General features: G+C 44.2%; 1 protein-coding gene across 3 annotated transcripts; it reads left to right on the top strand.

Annotated features, from left to right (window-relative positions):
- Nucleotides 1-13,225: 13,225 nt before the first annotated feature.
- Ube2d1 (ubiquitin conjugating enzyme E2 D1) lies at nucleotides 13,226-21,858 on the top strand. Of its 3 annotated transcripts, none has more exons than XM_029561571.1 (7): nucleotides 13,234-13,314; nucleotides 13,402-13,433; nucleotides 15,307-15,462; nucleotides 15,633-15,710; nucleotides 16,683-16,788; nucleotides 20,275-20,368; nucleotides 20,998-21,858. In XM_029561571.1, the coding sequence occupies exons 2-7, from the start codon at nucleotides 13,425-13,427 to the stop codon at nucleotides 21,041-21,043; spliced, it is 489 nt and encodes a 162-aa protein (XP_029417431.1). In that variant the 5' UTR covers nucleotides 13,234-13,314; nucleotides 13,402-13,424; the 3' UTR covers nucleotides 21,044-21,858. The 3 variants fall into 3 exon arrangements, with proteins under 3 accessions (XP_008827231.1, XP_029417431.1, XP_029417432.1); XM_029561572.1 differs by having other exon boundaries at nucleotides 13,235-13,314; nucleotides 15,426-15,462; XM_008829009.3 differs by lacking the exon at nucleotides 15,307-15,462 and having other exon boundaries at nucleotides 13,226-13,314.
- The last annotated feature ends 264 nt before the right edge of the window (nucleotides 21,859-22,122 follow it).

Here is a 22,122-nt window from a genome sequence, read left to right as displayed (position 1 = left end):
GGTCATGGAACCTTTAGGAGGTATGGGCTTGCTGGAAGAAGCACCTCACTGGGGTGGGCTTTGTTTGGGGAGGGTCATGGAAGCTTTAGGAGGTATGGGCTTGCTGGAGGAAGCACCTTACTGGGGTGGGCTTTGTTTGGGGAGGGTCATGGAACCTTTAGGAGGTGTGGACTTGCTGGAGGGAGCACCTCACTGGGGTGAGCTTTAGCTTTGCCCAATTTTGAGTTTGTCTCTGTGCTTTACTTCCTGTGCCCGCTTAGAGATGTGAGCTCTCAGCTCTCTGCCCCCATTGCCTCCTGCCATGCCCTCCCCACCATGATGGACCCTTTCTGGAACCATAAGCCTAGGAAACTCTTCCTTCTGTAAGTTGCCTTGGTCAGGGTGTTTTATCACAGCAACAGAAAAGTGATATGGTGGAAAAGGGCAAGGCAGACTTATCTGGAGGAAATCAGGAATGCTTCAGCGAAGACAATGGACTTAGATACAGATCTGGAAGGAAACATAGTGGTCTGAAAGACTTGGGAGAGCCGGGTTTGTACAGACAACTATAGAAATAAAGACACTGGAATTTGCATGGCTTCTTTGCAGGGATAGCCTTGCTTTGGGGAAGCATAGTAGGTGGGGTCAGGGGTAGTCGTCCACAGACTGGGGGACCTTGAAAGGCCATGCTGAGAAGTGTATGCTCCATGCTGAAGAGTGGTGAAGCCATGGAAAATTTATGTGTCCTGACCCTGGGACTTGGTATGCATCCTTGCCTTCAAAGACCTCAGTGCCATTCCCTGTGTGTAACTGTTATTTTGATCAATATCCTGTACAAGGTACTCTGGGAACAGAGCGGGGACCCACTGAGAGTCAGGGAAAACCTCTAATGAAGTGATGTTTAAGGTGAGCCCTGAAGATAAAAGTGAGATGACCGAATGATGGAATGGAGAAGGTAGGGGAGGGGATGGGGAGCCAGTGTGAGAATGAGGGAGAGTGCTTTAAGACTCCCAGTGGGCTACCTGGTAGGCTGGCTCAGTGCTGAAGAGCACTGAGTGCTCTTGGAGAAGACCCAGGTTCGAATTCTAGTACCCACATAGAGGCTAACAGCTGTCTGAAACACCAGTTACAAGAGATCCCAGAGAGACCCGCTTCTTCAGCTGGCATTGCATGACACAGGTTCACTTACATACATGTAGGCATAACATTCATACACATAAAAATAAAAAACAAAAATAACTGAAAGTGTTTAAAAAGAATCTTCCTAGCCAGGTATGGTGGCACACACTTTTAATCCTAGCACTCAGGAGACAGGCAGGTGGATCTCTGTGAGATCAAGGCCAGTCTGGCCTATCTACATAGTGAATTCCAGGCCACTTGGGTCCACAGGGAGACCCTGTCTCAAAAAATAAAAAAATTAAAAATAAAAAAGGGATCTTTCTAAGAGGAAGCCATGTTGAAAAGTGCAGGCAAAATAGTAGTTTATAGAATTGAAAGTCATTTTGAGTAATACAAAGAATTTTTCGCTTTATTTTTGATACTGTGTAGATATGTAGCTCAGGCGTGCCTTAAACTTACTATACAGCCCAGGCTGACCTTGAACTCCTGCATCATAGTCTTCTGAGTCCTGGGATTACAGGAAGCTGCCTGAAGGTTTACCGTGGCACCTGAGAAGGCTGTAGCAGCTGTGTGTTCGTGGAGGGAGAAACCAGTTGAGCTGCTCAGGGAAGATGCTCTTTCCATGTGACCTCAAGGAGGGTTTGAGCCAAGTGATGGCTGGGGCATTAAACTGGGGGAGGTAGGAAGATGGCAGGCTTTTCTAACCTGCCTGGCTGGTCTGAGCCACTGGCACCTGCCCTGCTGGGCTCCTGTCAAGTCTTAGCAGCTGGTCTGGACTCTCTTCAGCTTCCTTCTTTGCCGCCCAGTGAGCTCCTGGAGGCTCTGGTGGGATCTGGAGCCGTCTGCCTCCTTCCCCAGAGGTCTTTGCGCTGGCTGGCTCAGACACCTCTGCCCAAGGGGCATCTTCAACTGTCTTAAGTCTCCTTCCTCTGTCCTGACCTCCTGACAGGAGGGGGATCAGGACAGAGGAGAATCAGAACACTGGTATCAATTAATATGAGGGGGTGGGAAGCTAGAGTGGGCAGGAAGGAGGGAATCAGACAGCATGGCAGAGCTAGAGTTCGGTAACTGGGATGAATAAATGCATTTTTACTAGAATACTTCCTAAAGTAGATTCAAATAGAGCTTGGATTTGTCTAAAATGTATTTTACCTTAAATAACTCCTCTGATGGACACATACACACACATATGTAGAGGATGCTTTGAGGCCAGGGAGATAGATGGCTTACTGAACACAGCTCTTGCCACACAGGTAAGGGCCTGAGTTTGACTCTCCAGAACCCACAAAAAGCCAGGGTAGCAGTGCACATCTGTAATCCAAGCTCTCCTGTGTTGAGATGTGTTAGGGACAGGAGACTCCCCGGTGGCTAGCCTCGTGTACCCAGTGCAGATCACCGAGGACTTCTTGTCTCAAACAAGGTGGAAGGGAGGGTGACACCTGAGGCTGTGCTCTGACCTCCACATGCTGGCCATGGCACACGAGCCCGCACTCACACACATGAACATGCCTGCACACACATGTGCACATACGTCAGACATGATTAAAAACATAAAAGGAGGCTGTGTTTGAAATTAGACCCCGGCTAGCAATTGGGAATGAAACCATTACGGCTGCTCAGAGCTGTGGGAAAGTGGGGGCAGAGATGCGTTGTGTGGAAAGTGCCCCATCCTGACCTCCAGCGCTGGGTCTAAGTGGGACCGTACGGTTCCAGTGCAGTAAACACTGCTCGGAAGTGGCAGTCACCAGGGCATTTTCTTCACCTTTTCTTGGGTGGATTTGGCTATATTAATTTTTTTTAGAAAAAAGCCTAGACCTGGGGCTTAGTCAAGTGTCTGGTCACATAAGAATGGGGACCTGACTTTGATCTCTAGCACCCATCTAAAAGTCTGGGTGTGGTGGCTGCTTGTGATCCCAGTGCAGGGGAGTCAGGCAACTGCACTGGGTTCACTGGCCAGCCTGCCTAATCTGCTTGGCAAGTTCCTGGCTAGAGTTCCAGAGACCCTGTCTCAAAAAACAAAGTGGGGCCTTGGAGATAGTTTAGGGGCTAAAAGCACTTGCCACGCAAGCCTGATGACCCAAGTTCAGTCCCCAGAACCCATGTAAAAAAGCCAGATGTGGTTGCACCATTTGTAATTCCAGCACTCCTATGGCAAGATGGGAACTGGAGAAATGGGACTTACCCAGAAGTTTGTGGGCTAGCCTAGACTATACAGTATGGCAAAAACAAGAGAGACCCTGCCTGAAAGTCCTCTGACATATGCATGTGTGCGTGTACACACACAGCACACACACACACCGCTAAACACAGCCTTTGCCAGACACGCCTGATGCAGAGAAGGAGCAGGCAGGACCAACTTGCTGAGGTGACTGTGGCTCTTACTGTAACTGAATTAATTTGGTGCTATCAGCATTTTGAAATCTTCCAAGGAAGAATCCATGTGGTGTAAAATCAAGATCTGTTTTCAGTTTGGGGCTGGAGAGATGGCTCAGCGGTTAAGGGCACTGGCAGCTCTTGCAGAGGACCCGGGTTCGGTTCCCAACACCCACGTGGCGCCTAACAAATGTCTGTAACTCTGGTTCCAGGGGATCCAACACCTTTTCTGACATCCACAGGCATTGCATGACATGAATGTACTTACATCCATGCAGGCAATACACTCATACACATAAAGTAAAAATAATAAATATTTTTAAAAAGAAGTACCTCAGTTCAAGGGCTTACAGAGGTCCTGTGTTGGGAGACATTTCTGACTGACATCTCTTTATTGAAAGAGCTCTGGTCTGCAGGGTGAGATCAGCCTGGACTGTAAGTCTGTGGAATGTTTACTTCCGTCCATATTTAGCTCATCTGTCCATTTGGAGACAGCACTGAAAGAACAGAAGTGCAGCCCAGTGAGAGTCCCTGCCTTGTTTTGGGGTTCTGAGGTAAAGATGGTTGTATACCATTAATTAATACCTGGTGGAGCCAGGAGTTTTAAAGCAATGTTTTCCTGTGCTTGGGACTGAGTAATTTAAACCTGGGGCTGTGAATCAGTCCCGTGCACAGACTGTGCTACTATTTACACATGTCCAGTGGGGTGTGCACTATATTATGCAGATTCAGATCTGCCTGTCAGAGCCAGAAAACAACAAAAGCATTTTCAGTGTGGTCAGCAAAGATTGGAGGAAATATTTACTGCATAGCATCATAGTAAATCTTACAGTGAAGAAGGCCACTGTCGTCTGTTAGTGCTTGTTCTGTGCTGTTGGGAAAGGACTGCTACTCTTCGGGGAACCGGTGGCGGGGGGGAAGAACAGGCCTCCCCTTTGCACCCAGCTTTATTGTATTTACTTTCTTTGAATTAGACTGCTTCATCTACTTTTAGATGTTAAGTCCCCTAGAGGCACGGACTGTGTCTGGGTTGTTTTATGGAGAACACTCAGCATATTGTGGGGGTGTTATAAATATGCCATCTGTGCCCATTTAAATTCAGTTTGAGGCTTTTCAGTACTTGTCTGTGTCTTGCTGGTTATAGAAATCTGCCTCAGAATAGAAATGCTTGGCCACTTAAGAGTATAGACAGCCATTAAATACACATTATTTGCAGCCTTGCAAGTGGTTTTTTTATGGTTCTAGTCAGGCAAGAAGGACATTCTCTGTAGCCCACCACTCATTAGTAGCTTGTATTTTGAAATTTAGATACCGTTACTAAGTGTTGATCACATGGAGTTAGAAAATTGCTTCGTTGTCCTGGGTGACTTCTGGGGAGCGTTTTCACCCGTTTTGATGGTGCTTATTGCTTGGTATGCATTAGCTCTAGGGTTGGCTTGTTTTAGGTTTTTGTCTCACGTGAAGAAAGCCTTGGAATCAACAGTACATTTCAGTTTCAGATTAGAAGAACTGGAAACGGAGTTAAAGCAGACCGACAGAAGAGAGGTGTTACCATTTATGAACTTGTAATTGATCTCACTCTTTGACAACCATATTTTGTATGGTATGAATTCCATACCTCCTCTATCTTTTTATATTATTATATTATTTATCAAAGGAGGCCTCGTTTAGAAAGTTGTTTTGGGGCTGGAGGGGTGGCACAGTAGTTAAGGGCCATTGCTGCTCTTGTAGAGGACCTAGGTTCGATTCCTCACACCCATATTGTGTGGCTTACAACCGCCTGTAACTCCAGCTTCAGGAAATCCAAAACCCTCTTCGGGCTTCTGAGGGTATGTGTACTCACATACACATAATCACACGGACACACATACCCATAATTAAAAGTAAAATAAATCTTAACTAGGAGCTAGAGAGATGACTCAGCATCTTTTGCCTTTCCAGAGGACCAGAGTTCTGTCCCCACCATCCATGTTGGGCGGTTCACACAGTTCCGACATGGCAACTCACACCCCTCAGTCACTCCAGTTCCAAGAGATCCAAAGTCCTCCTCTGCCCTCTGCAGGCACCAGGGATGCATGTGCTGCACATACATATATGCAAGCATTCTCATGTACACATAAAATAAAAATAAACCTTTAAAAATGTCAAAAATAAAAGGGACTACAGATAGCCCTGGATAATTTTTTCAATTATTTATTTAATAACCATATAATTAGAAGAAGCATTTCATTACAACAGTTTTGAGCCCTGGATAATTTTTAAAAATATTATTTTTATTTTGTATGTATGAGTGTTATGCCTGCATGTAAGTGCACCTGTGTCATGCAATGCCCAAGGAGGACAGAAGAGGCTGTCGGATCCCCTGGAACTGTTATGGACATTTGTTAGCCGCCATGTGGGTGCTGGGATTCGAACCCAGGTCTTCTGCAAGAACAGTCAGTGTTCTGAACCGCTCAGCCATCTCTCCAGCCCCAACCCCTGGATAATTTTTTAAAAGCTAGTCATCACATCAATTAAATAGACGTTATAGTGTAAACTTTTGGTAAAGTATAAATACAGCCATGGTGCGTAAAGAAGATAGCACTCGGGAAACCCCTCGCAAGGGCCTTGGACACCCGAGCTCCCCACCCTACTCTGCCCTCAGGTAAGTCACTGGTCTTTGTTTTTGGGGTTTTTGTTTTATTGAGCCAGCATTTCACTGTGGAGCTCTTGCTAGCGTGGAACTCACTGGGTAGACCAGGCTAACCTGGAAATCATAGAGATCCACCTGCCTTGTCTCCTGGGTGCTGGGATTAAAAGCGTGCGCACCGTGCCCAGCAGGCCACTGTCTTGAGCTGCGCTGAAGAGGCTGTGGTGTGCCCTGTCTTTTCTTCTCCTGCCTGCTGTGTTTCTGAGGTTCACCTGTGTTGTCTCACCGAGCCGACGTTGTTCGCTCTCCCTGCAAGCTGTTCTGTGGGTGGCTGTTTGGGTCGTCTTGGTTTACCGATGCCTCTAAGATGCTCCTCCGTGTTTGTGTTTCCGCTGGTGTGTACTTTGAACTGCTGTGTCATCCAGTACTTTCCTATCTAGTCATCAGCTGTGCCCAGCTGGCGGTTCCCAGGAGCAGACGGAGAAGCCTCCTTGCCTCACTGAGGTTCCGACCTTGGTGGTTTTCTTTTTACCAGAACCACACCATTGCGTGTTGAGCGCATTGTAGAATAAGATTGGATTTTAACTTTTATATCCTTGATGAAGCTGGGCCTTTCGTGTGTGTGTGTGTGTGTGTGTGTGTGTGTGTGTGTGTGTGTACACGTGTGTGCTTATGAAAGCCGAAGATCAGCATTGATGTCCTCCTTAATCAGTCTTTCCTTCCGTGTGTGTGTGTGTTTTTGAGACAGGGTCTTCCTGTAGCCCCAGCTGTCCTGGAACTCACTATGTAGACCAGGCTGGCCTTGAACTCACAGAGATCCACCTGCCTCTGCCTCTCAAGTGCTGGGATTAAAGGCATGTGAACTGTCAAGCCACCAAGCCTGGCTTCCACTCTATTTTTTGAGACATGGTCTGTCACTGAATTTGTAGCATCCTGGTACAGGTAGACTTGGCTAGCCAGTAACCAAGGGGATCCTCTGTCACTACTCCCCTATCCTCCTGCCTCCACCACCCCAGCACTGGGATTACAACCCTACGCTGCTGTGCCCAGCTTTTGTGGGGGTGCTGGGTATGTGGCAAGCACTTTGCTGAGCCATTGCCTCAGCCCCTCAGTTGGTATTTAGAGGGCGTTTGCATTGGTTAAAGTATTGTATCCTAGTTCCCTGGTGGGTCCAGGTCACCCTTCTGTCACAGGAACGTGTGCTGACTTTGAGGAGTGCACTCCTAAGGTGGCTATGGAGATGGTGTAGCTGGTAGTCTTGCTTCTGGTGGCCTGGTTACTGTGGCCACTTCACACCACCCAGAATCTGTAGGACCTTCTCTCTGCACCTTTGAAGCCACATCTTATGAACATGTTTTTGTTTCTACAAATGTGTAAGCGCTCCTTGAATTCCACGGCCTGGTTTAATCATCAGCAAACAGTCCCCAGCGGTGACTTGCAGAGCTCTGCTGCCACCATCATCTGTTTCCTCTATGTTTGGTTTTTAAAATGGAGTTGGCAGAGCAGAGCTGGAAGGAAATGTCGAGCTCTGAATGATGGGTGTGAGAGGCTGTGGGAACACCTGGTGGATCTTCATGATGAGCCCAGGGGGTTAAGCTGAACAGGGCATTAAAATCTCCATCCGTGTGGCAGACCACAGCGCTGTGCAAACAGCGCTGTCCCCAGCTACACCAGTGGTCAGGATCCCTCGCACGTTCTGAGGAGATTGCACAGCACAGACCTGTACTGGGAAGAGCCATGGCAAACAGTGGCCTGAGAAAAGGTCAGCAGTGTCCTTGACAAACGGTAAGGAAAGAGTAGAGTTTTGAGGCTTCCTAGCATGAAAATCCAAAACAGCATTCTCATGGGGCTTCCCCAAGGACGCGAATACTGCTAGCGTGGGCCATAGGCTGTAAACTAGAAATTCTTAAGACATATTCGGTGTTGATAGTCACTTGGTGTTCATTTTAGGTGTCATCGTGTTTAATGACGTATTATTACAAAGGGCGCTCTGGGGCGATCACGTGACCTGCACTTTTCTCGTGTAGCCATAAACTTCTTACCACATTCAACTTACAAACCTGTACAAGTGGTCTTTATACCATTGCCAAATCTAGTCATTTCATCTGAAATTTGACCACGTGACTCCTCATAGCAAACACTGGTATGTGGAAGCAGTACACTGAGTATTGTAGAGGACACAGGAGCAGGAGGCGTGAAGCTCTTCGCTTCAGAACATGCCAAGCTGCGGGAGTCTCAGCACTGGGGGTGGAGACAGGAGGGAGGCCAGTCTGAGGCCAGTGTGGTCTACCGAATGAGGCCTTCTCTTGGAAACTAAATAAAAATAGGCAGTAAAGACTGTTCTGGTGAAAGAGGAAAGGGAGGGAAACTAGCATTTAGTAGGCATTTATTATACATGCCGGATCTAAGCAATGTGGTGTCCTTGCATTGATATGTACTTCTCAGTAGATGTTAAGGTGACTGGTGAGATCCCCTTGTTACAAATGCTGCTCTTGGGGTTCCAAAATTAAGGTCACACAGCCAGAGGAGGTCAGCAGAAGGCTCAGCTTAACCAAGATTTAACTCCCAAACCTTTATTTTTAAAATGGCCTTTGGGGGTTCTTTTCTTAGTGCCATACTGGATTGGGTGGTCTACAACTACCTGTGACTCCAGCTCCAGGAGATCCAAAACCCTCTTCTGGCCTCTGTATGCACCTGTGTGTGTATACCCCCCCATACATACCCATAAATAAAAATAGATCGTTTTTAAAAAATGGCCTTTGAGGCTGGACGTATAGGTCAATGGTAGAGTGTTTGCCTGGGATGCACAAGACTTGGGCTCAGCCCCACACCATGTCGAGTAATTTTAAGTGATTTTTAATATTCCAGAAAAGCTTCAAAGTAATACAAAAGGTTGCTATTCATTCTTCACTAAGTTCCTCTGATGTTCAGAGCTTGTGCAGCCACGGCCCAGTTGTCCCAGTGAGGACAGACGCTTTGGCTGTGACCGACTGTACACCTGAAGCAGACGTCCCCAGACATCCGCTTCCTGCTCCAGGATCCACTCTGGGGTTTTGATTTGCTCGCTGGCTCTTCTGACCATTGTCTCTTCAGTCTGTGATGGTAACTCAGTCTGCCATGGTCTTATACAAAGTTTTTAATGAACAGAGAAAATGTCTGAACTATATGTGAAGATTTTTTTGAAAGCAACGTCATTTCATCTCTTTTAAACTGTGTAAGAAGCTGGCGAGGGCCTGTAATCCAAGCGTTCGGGAAGCTGAGGCAGGAGGATCTCAAGCTCGAGGTCTGCTGGGCTACGTGGACTTTCAGGGCAGGCTGGGCCTGTCTCAGACAGCAGCGAGAAGGCCAAATGGAAAACAGCTCCTGGGGATACACTGCTCACAGTGTAGCAAGCAAGCTTTTGTTTTTTACGCCTGTAGAGTTCGTGTATAAATTTTGAGATGGCGCACGCTGTCCTTGAGCACTGTGTGACTTTCCCTCATCACTGCAAGATCTGTGCCATTGTTTCAGTGGCTGTCAGCATTTCTTAGTATGCGATTTTTGTCAGCTGTTGTCTTGTTGGTGGGCCATCTGGTTATGGCCAGTGCTTTGTCCTTATTATACAATATGCTGTATGAACACCCTCCAGGTATGCATTTGTCTATCCGTGCGGTTATTTCTATGAGGTAAACTACTGGGCCAAGGACCATATGCATCTTCTGTCTGCAGTCCAAACTGCCCTCCCCAAGGCTGTCTCTCAACTTTCACTCCTCCCACAGTGGACTGCAGGCTTGGGGCTTGGGTCCCAGTTAGGCTGTGAATGGAGTATTCTGTCTGTTAACAATGGCTGGGTTCAGGTGATGGTCTTGTGGGTGTTTGATCCATCATACATTCTATTTTCCCTACAAATCACTGTTTTGCTTTGTTATGTTTTTATGGCATACATGTAGACATTATTAACATTGAAAAGGACAGTTTAAATACTCTATCCTTGTAATCTTTTTTCTTTCTTTTTTTTTTTTTGGTCTTTTTGAGACAGGGTCTCCTTGTAGTCCCCGCTGGCTCAATCTCACAGAGGTCCACCTGCCTCTGCTGAGATTAAAGGCATGCGCCACCGTGCCCAGCTATCTTTGTAATCTTTAATTCAGCATGACTGTGAAGAGATCCAGCCAAAAGTCTGAGGGTTTGATAGAACACTTAGAAGACTGTGAGGTGCGTCTTAGATTCAGGGTAGGTGCTGTGCAGGAGGACGAAGTCTTCAGGGACAGGAGAGACTCACATTAGCATGAGGGATTTTGAGTGAAGCCAGCTCACGTGAGAAGCCAGCGTCTTGAGCAAATTGTGGAATTTAGTGTCAACTCAGATAGCAAAGTGGAGAGACAGCTAACCTTTAGTTAGTTCTTCTGGAATAACTAAAGAATCACTGAATAACAGCAGTTATTAATTCTGTTATATAATTAATGTTAATAATAATTATTATTTGAGACAGGGTCTCCCTGTAGCTTCAGCTGACCTGGAACTTGCTATGTAGACCAGGCTGGCCTTGATCTCACAGACATCTGTTTGCCTTTGCCTCATAAGTGCTGGGATTAAAGACACACATCACCACATCTGGCTGAATTAATAATATTAATATTATTTTGTCTTTTTGAGGCAGGGTCTCCCTGTACCCCCAGCTAGCCTAGAAGTCAATATGTGGACCATGCTGGCCATAATCTCACAGAGATCCACCTGCCTCTGCCTCCCGAGTACTGCAATTAAAGGCATGTGTTACCTTGCCTGACTAAATTATTATTAAAATTCATTAACTTAATAGTACTGTGTGTGATGGGGGTGGTGCACACAGGCCATAGTATGCTTGTAGAAGTCAGACAACCACTTGCTGGAGTCAGTTTTCTCCTGCCATGTGGGTCCTGGAGACTGAACCCAGGTAGTCAGGCTTGACTATAATCACCTTTACCCACTGAGCCATCTCGCCAGCCCTAGACTGACTAAATTACTTTTAATACCAAATATGCGATCTGTTGGAAGTAGTTCTGTAATAATGCCAGTCACATCGGAGAAGCCCCAACCAGGTGGGGAGTTTGAAAGAGCAGAGAAGCGACCCTTTGTTTCCTGTCGTCTCCTAAAGTGTGTTGACTTTAGAGCAAAAAGTGGGGTTTGGCGTGTTTGGGTGTAATTGTAGTTAGCTTATGTTCTCACTTCATCAGCACGTTCCAGGATTTCTGGTCTCCTTTTTCTTCTTTTGAATAAAAGCTATGTTTCTTTCAGGTGAGGGAGGGAAAGTGTGCTGCGCCCTCAGCTGTTGGCCACTTGCTCTCCCTGCATTGCTTCCGGTGGTGCAGTTCTGTGTTCATTCCCAGACAGCACAGCAGGGCAGATCCAAGCTGCCTGATGTGCTGTCTCCTCTCTCTCTTACCTGGGTGAGCTTTAAGTTGACGGTTTAAGATGCTGTCCTTTGCAGGAAGTTTCTTTGTTGGTTTGTCCCCCCTCACCTTTAATCCTACCTTCGTCTAAAGAGGAGGGAGAATCAGACATAAAAACATAGCAAGAACAAGATATCTTTTTATTTTTATGTAATAATTTAAAGGGATTTGAAGAACAGCTGATGTTTGAAATTTGAATGTGGTTCAAAGCTATTCTGGCTAAAACGTGATTTTGACTTGTCTTGTGAGTAAATGAAATTAATTTGTGTGCATTTGTATATCTGATTTTTTTTATATACACGTTCTATGAAATGGGTAAATGCAGCTCATGAACATTTTTTTGAACCGGTTACAGATTTCCATTTTTCTGATTAACTAGTTTCGTTGAGCACAAAGAAGTACTATTTATATTAATATTTAGAAGACCCCAGTATGAGTAATTTCAGAACCAGTCTTCCCAAAGCCCAAGTTGGAAAGCTGTTAGAAGGCAGACATTCTAAAATGGGCTTATGACTGGCAAATGCGACTCTTAAGCTCTTCAAACCACTGTCTTCTGAGGCCAGAGAGACCCTGCTGCACCCTTGACTTGTGTCATGTCCCTTGGTTGTCATGGAAACTATGGATGAAGCAGAATTGTCACACTGTATGAAAGAAAAGTGGGAACAGAAATGAAAAAGGTCATTTCCCAAGGTCACCAGGTGAGGCGTGGTACCAGGCCTGAACGTCAAAGCCTTGCTTTTAACCACTGCTACAAGTCTCTTACTGTTTAACTGTCAGTGGAGGAACCGACCGAGTTAGTTTGTGCTTGTTTAGAAGAGAAATGCAGTTATGTTTAAAAAAAAAAAGGAACAAAATAAAAATAAAACCAAGAGGCCCTGTGTGTGTGTTCCTGTGTGCACACGTTTGTGGTGCACATGCACGTGTGTGTATGCACATTTGGGGGCCAGAGGTTGATGGCTGCTTCCTTCCTCAGTGGCTTTCCACCTCCCCAGCACTAGGATCACAGCCGCATGTCCCACACCTAAGTCTTTACAGACTGAGCTGTGTCCGACTGGGCCCTTTCCTCCTTCCTTCCTGTTTATCCTTCAAGTCATAAGTACTCAAGGGCCTGAGCCTTCCTCCCACTCATTAGATTGTAACCTGTGGGAAGTGGAACCCTGATCCTTCAGTGCTGGAAATTAAACCTGGGGACTTCATCTCAAGCTACCTCCCCAGCCAGGACCTGCTTTGTTAAGTGTGCCGTCCGCGCACAGGGTATAGATGACCTTGCATAGGATAGATGCTAACTAAGTGCTTTTGTCTTAGGGATGTTAAACAGTATGTCAATCTGCTTGATTTTTTTCATGGGCTGGAGCCATCTCATGAAGGAATTTAGTGCCTCTGTATCCTACCCCTCCCTGGAAGAGTGCATTGTGAATGAAATTACCTAAAACAATTTAAATTTTTACTTATTATGTTTATTTTATGTGTATGATTGTTTTGCATTTATGTAAGTGTACTCGTGTGCAATGCCCACAGAGGTCAGAAGAGGGCGTCATATTCCCTGGAACTGTTGGTTGCCATGTGGGTGCTGGGAACCAATCCCAGGTCCTCTGGAATAGCAGCCAGTGCTCTTAACTGCTGAGCCATCTCTCTAGCCCCTACCTAAAATAATTTTAAAGAGACACAGTTTGTCTTCCTGGATTCTTCTGCCTGTTTCCTTGGAAAGGGAAGAATTAACCCTAACTGTTTCCACTCTCCTTTAGGAATTAAGTGATTTGCAGCGAGATCCACCTGCCCACTGCTCAGCGGGACCCGTGGGAGATGACCGTAAGCTTTGCTCTATTGCCGACTGTGCTGTCTTTAAAAGTATAGCTTTGATCACCTGTGAGTGACTCCAGACTTCCTCTGTTTCAGTGTTCCACTGGCAAGCAACTATCATGGGGCCTGTAAGTATAGCTCATATATGTGGAATTAATCCCCTTCACCACACTGCATGTATGCCTTTTGACTTGTGATCATATGTTTATGACTAAGGTTGAACATGCTTGTCCTCTGAATCACAAAGGGAGCAAAACAGGATTACAGACTGTGGTAATTTTCTAAAATATCACTGGCAAATGCCTGCAGGGAGCGTGCTGCCATTTTCCTGTGCCAGATCCCTCCTCCCTGCACAGCAGTGGTCGCCCACGCGGTGCAGGCTGTGCTGGCTGGCTCCCTCCTTCCTTTTTCTCCTTCCTTCTTTCTTTCTTTCTCTTTCTTTCCTTCCTCCCTCCCTGATGAAGAGAAAGGCATTTAATGACAATGGTCCATTTTATTCAGGCATTTTGGAAATACTACTTTTGAGTAATTAACAAAGCAATGAAGATTTTTTCCCTATCATTATCATTATTGTTATCATCATAAAGAATAAAAATTTAATTGTATCTTTGAGGGCAGTCCCTTCCTCCCTCCTTCCTTCCTTCCTTTTCTTATTTATCATTATCTATTTACATACAGTTGCTCTGAAATAAAGCACAGTCATCCTCACACATCCACAGTTTTCATAGGTTCGAAATAACAACCCCAGGGTGGAATTGCTACCGCTAAAAGTGCGGGTTTGTAATAAGTCTCAGTGGAGTCCTGGGATGGCTCCGTCTTTGAGGCCTTTTGAGTTTTCCTCCTTGTCTTCTGCTCCAAGTGACAACTTTTACTACTGGCTCCTCACCATTGTCTTTATCTCCTACACCTGAGAGGTGGTGATGACTTGAAGCAGACTTATTCTTTCTATGAACACTGTTCTGATTGTGAAAGAGCAAGTGCTGTGTTCCAGTGGACTTTCCGGGTGAGAGAGAGTGCACTGGTAGTTTGTTTTCCTGGGCATCATTCATCCCCTAAAAGAGTTTTATTAAGTTATGGAGTTTTAAATTATATTGCCTCAAAAACAAAACTAAAAAAAAATTATTGAATTTCAAAGAACTGTTCCTAAGAAATTATCCTCAATGACTGTTCTACTAATGAGCTATAGTTACCTAACAACTTTAAATAAGGGTCTAGCCATTTCTGCTAGGTTTTCATTACCTGCTACTGACCTTCAGAGCCATAATGTAAAGGCACCATTAGAGCAATGGCCTTTGCAAGTTTTCTCAGGGAGTCACTGTGAGTGGTGAGCGATTGTTACCCACGCCTCCCTTGCTTTAGTGGTAATAAATACAGTCCACAAATTTCTGTAACATCACTTGACTGTCCACACAGACTGTGTTTATCATTATAATTGCTTGCAGTTTTTACATTCTAATAAGCTAAAATTATACAATATATAGTAAGAATCATACATAATTATACATATAATATATAATAATAATTCTATAGTATAATCCTTTAATCTTTGTCTCAGACTTGAAGGAAGGAAAGATGACAGATTTGCTTTAATTACCCGTGGTATATTTAATCAAATATGGAGGAATTAAGATTAGAATTTGGGTATATTTTGCTATCATTTTTGTTTTCTCTCTTTTGACATTTCTTTTCTATTCATACAATGTTATAATTTTGGTTTTTTTTGGCCAGTTGGCCAAATTCAAATTCGTCTCATAAAGTTGATTCTTCATTCCATACACTATGAATATTGAATTCACCTAACTTCCTTTTGGAATTGTATTTTCTGCATTGTAAACTGCTACTAAATGAGTATTTCAGGGATAAACTGTGTAAGAGTGTCATGTAGACATTTATTTAGTAACTTATTCTCTTTGGGGCTTGTTCGTCAACATCAGAACTTGAGTTTTGGAAATGAAAAGATAACCATCAGTCCTAACCCTTTAAAATGGATTCCTGCTCTAGAAGATCACCTTCCCTCACAGCACTTCAGGTACAGACTGGTACCCTGGACACATCTGCTTGGTTAAGTCACACTTCTGTGCCTATCTCTTTTGTTTTAAACCTTGTGGGCCTGTTGGAAGACTCTCCTTCATCCCTGGGAAGGAACCAGCTCTTGAGGTAAAATAATTGAACTTACAACATGGTGACTACATTTTTTACAAACTGGTACTTGATGAAAGCGTTTAGAACACCATGGAATTTCTTTCACCTTGTTAACATCTGGGGAAGTCATTCAAAGTTAAGCAAACGCAGGGACCAGACACTGATGACCTGTTTTGTCATTTCAGCCGGACAGCGCTTATCAAGGTGGAGTCTTCTTCCTCACTGTCCACTTCCCCACAGACTATCCCTTTAAACCACCAAAGGTATTTATTTCTGTGATTGACATGTCCCACAGCAGGGCCTTTACAGTCTGTCCAGAGATGGTTTCGATGTCATGGACTGTGGGTGTAACAGCAGGAGACGATCTTTGGCCAAACCACCCAATCTAAAACACTTTCTTATTCAAGTATTGTATGGTGCCTGTTAAACAAAAGGCCGTATATCGCTCCGCTCCGTGGCCTCCGTGAGTTTCTTTTCCTCAGTACATATGTGCAGTTTGGAATGTTTTATAGTCAGGATTGGACTTTTCTATTTGTGGACTTACGTTTCCAAAGCAGACCCAAACCAGTTTTCTTTTGTAAATATTCAGTAGACGTTTATTGAGCACCTACCATGTTCCGCTACAGTGGGGACCAGGAAAGCAAATACAGCCCCTTCACTGAATGGCAGAGGTGGATGAAAATCTGCCCTTGTAGATTTGATTCCGATGAGGCCTAAGGAAGGAACGGATGATGGGTTGTGAAGGAGGGAAATGAACAGATAAGTCAGTCAGGAAATAATTATGCCTGATTTTTTAAAAACACGGGGTTAAAATCCTGTCTATGACACCACATGGCAGCAGCTCTTGTGGGAGATTTGGATTCAAGATAGGTTCCTGAGGACACAAGAGGCTGAGGCAGAGTCAGCATCCCTCCTCATAGATCCGGTGGCTTCAGGGCATTTCTGACAGATTAGGAGTGCTTTGAGGTGTGGTGTAAGCAGGTGATTGCTCCCGGTGCTTTTCAACGTTCACAGCAGCAGACTCAGCTCACCCCAAACACTTCCCAACACCCCGTGGACAAAAGAGGTAAACTGAGTTTCTTTCAAATCTTCAGTGGCTCAGCTGTATCTGTGCATCTCTCCTCTAGAGCTCTGCAGCGTTGAGGGTGTTCAAACCTAGAGCAAGCAAGCTGGTTGTGCTTTGTTTGTAGCTTTTCGATGGACGCTCAACTCTTTCTGTTTTGTTTTATGTTTAGATCGCTTTCACAACAAAAATTTACCACCCCAATATAAACAGTAACGGAAGTATTTGTCTTGACATCCTGCGGTCCCAGTGGTCGCCAGCTTTGACTGTATCAAAAGGTAATTCTGTGTATCAGATTTAAAGCAAGTGCAGCAGACACTGTGTGATGTGTAGGGACCGGAGCTTAAACAAAACCAAAAGAACAGTCTCCTGTGCTTTCTCTTATTTTGGTTTTGCTTTGCTCCTCTATTACCCAGGTTCTTAGTGAACTTTGGAGTGTGGAGGGTATGGATGGGCAAATCTAAATGAAATCAGAGATGTAAAACACTAGAGCTGGAGACCGGAGAGCTGGCCTGCCAGGAAGACTGCAGCTCTTGTACAGCACCCAGTTTGCTTCCTACTGGGAAGACTACAGTCACCTGTAACCCAGCTAAGTGGGATCTGAAGCCCTGGTCTGGCTTCCACAGACACCTACACTCACATACACATACCCACATATGGACACATGCATGTACATAAGTAAAAATAAAAACAAATCTTAAGAAAATTCTAGAGCTAGAAATTGGGGATAAGCCTATTGTTATGTGTCCTTCTGACTTGGGTTTTGTCTTTACCAGACAGAATAAGAAATCTCCCGTAAAAAAAAGATATGTATGTGGCTTTCGCAAAGAGAGAAAGAAAAAAGATTTGGGGACTTATCCCATTCATTAAATTAACTATTGACAATAATAGATAAAACTTGACGGTAGTTTGACTCTGTCTAATAAACAGATTTGGCAGATAAAATAAGCATTTTAAACAGAAAGATGTAGTTCGTACTTTAGAAAAGGGTTGTGCGGACTGCGTCGTCTAGCCTGCGTAATTGACAGCAGCGCTGTTCACCTGATCCTGCTGCTGCTCAGACCTCAGAGGCAGCGTAGCCCTGCCCTGCGCTGTACTGTCAACTGCAGACGGAAGTCCTTGGAAACCAATTTCGTTCCACCGGCCAGTACTGTGCGCCATGCCAGCTACACCTGTGTCTTGTGTCGCTAACCGTAGAACTGGCAGCTGGAAGGTACTGTTAGGGTTACAAGCACCTGGCTCTGAAGGAACGATCACCTTTTTCCTTTTTATAAAAGTACAGGCAGTTATTTTTCTTGGAGATTTCATGAGACTGACCTTGAACTCCTGATTATCCTGCTTCCCACTCCCTAGGAGCTGAGGTTACAGGTGTGAGCCTCAGTGCTTGCTTTTATTTGATGCTGGGGAGTGAAGCCAGGCTTTATGCATGCTAGGCAAGCACGGACCAACTGAGCCACGACTCAGCCCTGTAGCTTGGTTTTAAAAGGTATGCAATTACAGGAAGCAAGATCAATAGCATAACTGTTAGGTAAGCCAAGGGCCTTCAAGTCAGCTATTTATAACAGGTCATTTTTTTTACCTAAAATGTCCACCCTTTATAAAGTCTTTCATGTAGTGAGTACAGGAAGGGCTCATGCCTTTGCGTGGAACAGCATCACAAAAGGACTCTCAGTCAGTATAAGCAGCAAAGTCCTTATCCCTTAGAGGAAGTGGCGGACGGGCAGAAGTGAGTGTTAGGACTGTTTTAACCTCTGGAAACTGTCCTCTGAGAATTGAGACCGCCTATCTCCTTAAGTGCAGACCAGGAATACAACAGTGGTGCCACACTTGGTTACCATGCACCTGTGGGGCACTCAGATAACTGTCCCTGGTCCCCTTCATCCAGATGGTGAAATCAGGGCAGATGGCTCCTGGCAGGAGAGGACATGGGAACTTCACCCTTGTCTGTCAGGAGGGCACTCACCTCACTCCTCTGTTCGTACACTTTGCTCTTCTGTATTTTAAGTATTTTAGAAGATTTATTTATTTTTATTTTATATGTATGAATGTTCTGCCTGCATGCATATAAGTGCACCTGTGTTGTCCAGTGTCCGCAGCGGCCAGAAGTGGGCGTTGGATCCCCTGGAACTGGAGTTACAGATGGTTGTCATGCGGTATGTGGGTGCTGGGAATCGAACCTGGGTCCTCTGTGAGAGCAGCCAGTGCTCTTAACTGCTGACCCATCTCTCCAGACCCCTCAACCCCCTTTTCTATATTTTAAATGTCTTGCTTTGCTTTTTATCCTAACTTTAGTCTGGAAGCATTCTGTTATTAAAAAAAAAAAAAAAAAAAAAAAAAAAGAAAGAAAGAAAAAATCTCCCCTGTTGGTTTACTATTTAAGGCCTGAAGTTTCACTGGGCAGGTAGAAGATGAGACGATAAATACCAACTTTTCCCTAGTCCTTGCTTCCCCTGTCCCTGTCATTTAAGAGTCAGCTGTGCCCAGCTGTGTTCCAGTCACGTTTAGACCAGAAAGAGCAGGCTGGGCTTGAGACAGCAGAGAAGGGCAGGGAGTGGGAGCTGCTTCCCAAGGGTCCACGAGGACCATTTTTGTTTCTTCTGTCTCAGATACTTAGGCAGGATTTTGTTTTGAAGACAAGGTCTCACTGTGTAGCCCAGGCTGGTCGCTCTGACTGGTCTCCAGCTGGCAATCCTTCCACCTCAGCCTCCCTATTGCTGGGATTATAAGCATGTGCCCTACTTTTCTAAGTGTAGCTGTTTGCATTAGTAGTTCTAGCATAGTAACAAACACTTTCCACTCTTCATTTACATTGTGATGTAGAGAAGTTAGCCAAATCATCGTTCATGTTATTTTTAAGTGATTGTAATCAAGTGAGGTGCATGGAATGTAAGAGTTAGTGAAAAACCTTCCATCTTATGGGAACACACACCACACACGCAGACGTAAACCACACATACATAAACAGAGATATACATCACACACACCACGCTCATAGACATACACATACACATCACACACATATAACACACACACATACAATACACGCAACATACAACACACATACACACCACAAACAAAACAAAAGGAAAACTATTTGTGGGGAAAAAGGGGGCCATCAGAGGTGGGGGACAAGAAGGAAAATGGGGGTGAACAAGACAGAGTACAGACAATGGTTTGTATGTATGAAAATGTCATAATGAAGTCCATTGTTTTGAATGCTCACTAAAAAATGTAATAGAAAAGAAAGAAACCGTAGAAATCCTCCTTTTGTGCAGACAGTCCATAGCATAAGCCAAGGGGCACACGAGTCCCGTGGCCCAAACCGCTCTGTTATCTGTAGTTCAATTGCTTCGCATGATATTTTTGATTTTAAGAGATCATTAGTAGCTGCTTTGGCAGCCACATGTTACTTTAAATAAACAGAAATTCTGATAGAAATTAAAACTTCCAAAAGAATAGTAAGCTCATGTTTTCTACATTGGTATTTGGTAATAATTTCATAATTAAAAAAATAATGATGCTTACCTACCAGCCAGAGTTAGTAGAAAATCAGTCCAGCATGTGGGTTTCTTTTTCTGTTTGAGTTGTTTTGCAGCACTGGGCTTTAAGCCTTGGGCCTGGGCATGCACGGGAAGCCTTCCGCCGCTGAGCTGCACCCTTTTACCCTAAGTTTTCTTTATATTCGGCACAGCTTTTTTCAGTGTAACTTCTACAAGGCAGAAAGAAAGGTCATCGTCTAATGGAATGTTCTCTTTTAACTCTAGTTTTATTGTCCATATGTTCTCTGCTCTGTGACCCTAACCCAGACGACCCCCTAGTACCAGATATTGCGCAGATCTATAAATCAGACAAGGAAAAGTAAGTGGTTTTCTATGCATTTCTGTTTGGGTGTCTTTCAGCATGGTCTGCACCATGAACATGCTATTTGAATATACATTTATTTGTGTTTATATGAATATCATCTTTTCCCAGTGAATAGAATTTTTTCTTAAACCTTATTAGTCTTTTTACCAAAAATTACTCTTTCTTAGAAGATGCTTAGTCGTACATGCTTGTGACAACCACACAGTTCTAGGCAGTAAATTAAAATGTAAGACCCTAATCACTGGCAAGCACTGAGCATTATATTCCCGGTGTTCTCCTGGGAAGAGGTCATTTCTCTGCCGCCCACGCTGCCCTTGAAGCTGCTTCATCCTGTGAGCACGCAGACATTTGCATCTTGGAGAGAGTCCTCCCTTCAAGTTGGCTTTTACAGATTTCTATTAGAAATTGGTTTCTGTGTTTTGTTTCATTTAGGCATATTTTTATATAGATTGCAGAGAAATATATGATTTTAAAATATAATTTGTTTTTGGTTTTGTATATGCATGAGTTTATGTTGCCTCAACCCCATGACTGGTGCTGTTCAGCCTGAGGAGAGCTATACGGAGAGGGGCTTCTGCAGATTAAATATGTCTGGTTTTAATATCTCTTTTGTGTGCCCGCAGATACAACAGACACGCAAGAGAATGGACTCAGAAATATGCAATGTAAAACCTTAAAGAACTCTCACTGCACCAGAGTACTGTAAAATCTAGGTCTTTTTCAACATTAGCCGTAAATCCAGCGCTGTTTGCTGTCTCGCTGTACCATGAACCCTTTGGTTTTTACCCATTTTAAATGTGTTTCTGAAGCAAGACAAAAACTTCCAAAAATACCCTTGCGACTGTGAGGAGAGCATTTCTCGTTCATGTGCATCGAGAAAGACATTGATTATGCTTCCTGAGATGCTTGGGCCTGCACCTCCAGCCTACAAGATCTACGGCACAGCTCAAAAGCAACCAAATTATTTTTTGCTGAAACTAGATGTTTTTACATGAGAAAATACTGTAAGTGTTGTCTAAGAGGTCGTCACTTTTATAAATCTGTATTCAGGTTTCATTCTTTGTTAGTTCACTTTATAATTTGTATTTTTTTACTGTATAGACTAAATATATTCTATGTATGTCAGCTCGTTACCCTCCGAGAGTGCCGAAGCCCCAACTGCTGATAAGGAAATGACTTAACTGTGTGTCCCCTTATCCTAGGATGTTCTGTGGCTCGATTGCGTATTTCCTAAACCCCAAATGATCTTCACACTGTAACTCTCAGTATACCGATTAGGATGGAGAAACACTTGTTTTGATTCTGTTATACTTGACTTAACTTTATTGCAATGTGAAGTAATTGCACTGCTAAGTAGGAAGGTGTATGACTTTCTTTGTTGCTCCACACTTGAATTGCTTTCTGTGCAGGCAGTATTCTACCGACACCTTTTACAGATCTCACTGTACCTTTTTCCATTTAAATAAAATGCTTTTTCTACTGCTTGTCTTGATTACTTAATGCAAACAGAAAGCAATTTATCCATACTTAAGGATCGAAACCATATAATTTTGTATCAAAACCATTTTCAAACTATGAAAATGGAGTCTAGTTTTCTTGGCATTTAAAAAATCTTTTACATTTATTTATTGCGGGGGAGTGTTCCATGGTGTGTGTACATGGCTGAGAGGACAACTTGCAGGAGTCTGCTGACCTCCAAAAGGTTCTGGGAATTGAACCCAGTCACCAGCCTTGGTGATGAAGGCCTT

This window comes from Nannospalax galili, unplaced genomic scaffold (genome assembly GCF_000622305.1).
Source record: "Nannospalax galili isolate Female #2095 unplaced genomic scaffold, S.galili_v1.0 scaffold1454, whole genome shotgun sequence".
NCBI classification, from domain to species: domain Eukaryota; kingdom Metazoa; phylum Chordata; class Mammalia; order Rodentia; family Spalacidae; genus Nannospalax; species Nannospalax galili.
The sequence above is the reverse complement of the archived record's forward strand: the minus strand, read 5'-3'. Positions and strand labels throughout refer to the sequence as shown.

What these genes read in the sequence shown, in the direction of transcription:
- Ube2d1 (XM_029561571.1), top strand. An exon ending in AGCTTTGACTGTATCAAAAG is followed by an intron (nt 16,789 to 20,274) that starts GTAATTCTGTGT and finishes TTTTAACTCTAG; the next exon opens with TTTTATTGTCCATATGTTCT. An exon ending in TATAAATCAGACAAGGAAAA is followed by an intron (nt 20,369 to 20,997) that starts GTAAGTGGTTTT and finishes GTGTGCCCGCAG; the next exon opens with ATACAACAGACACGCAAGAG.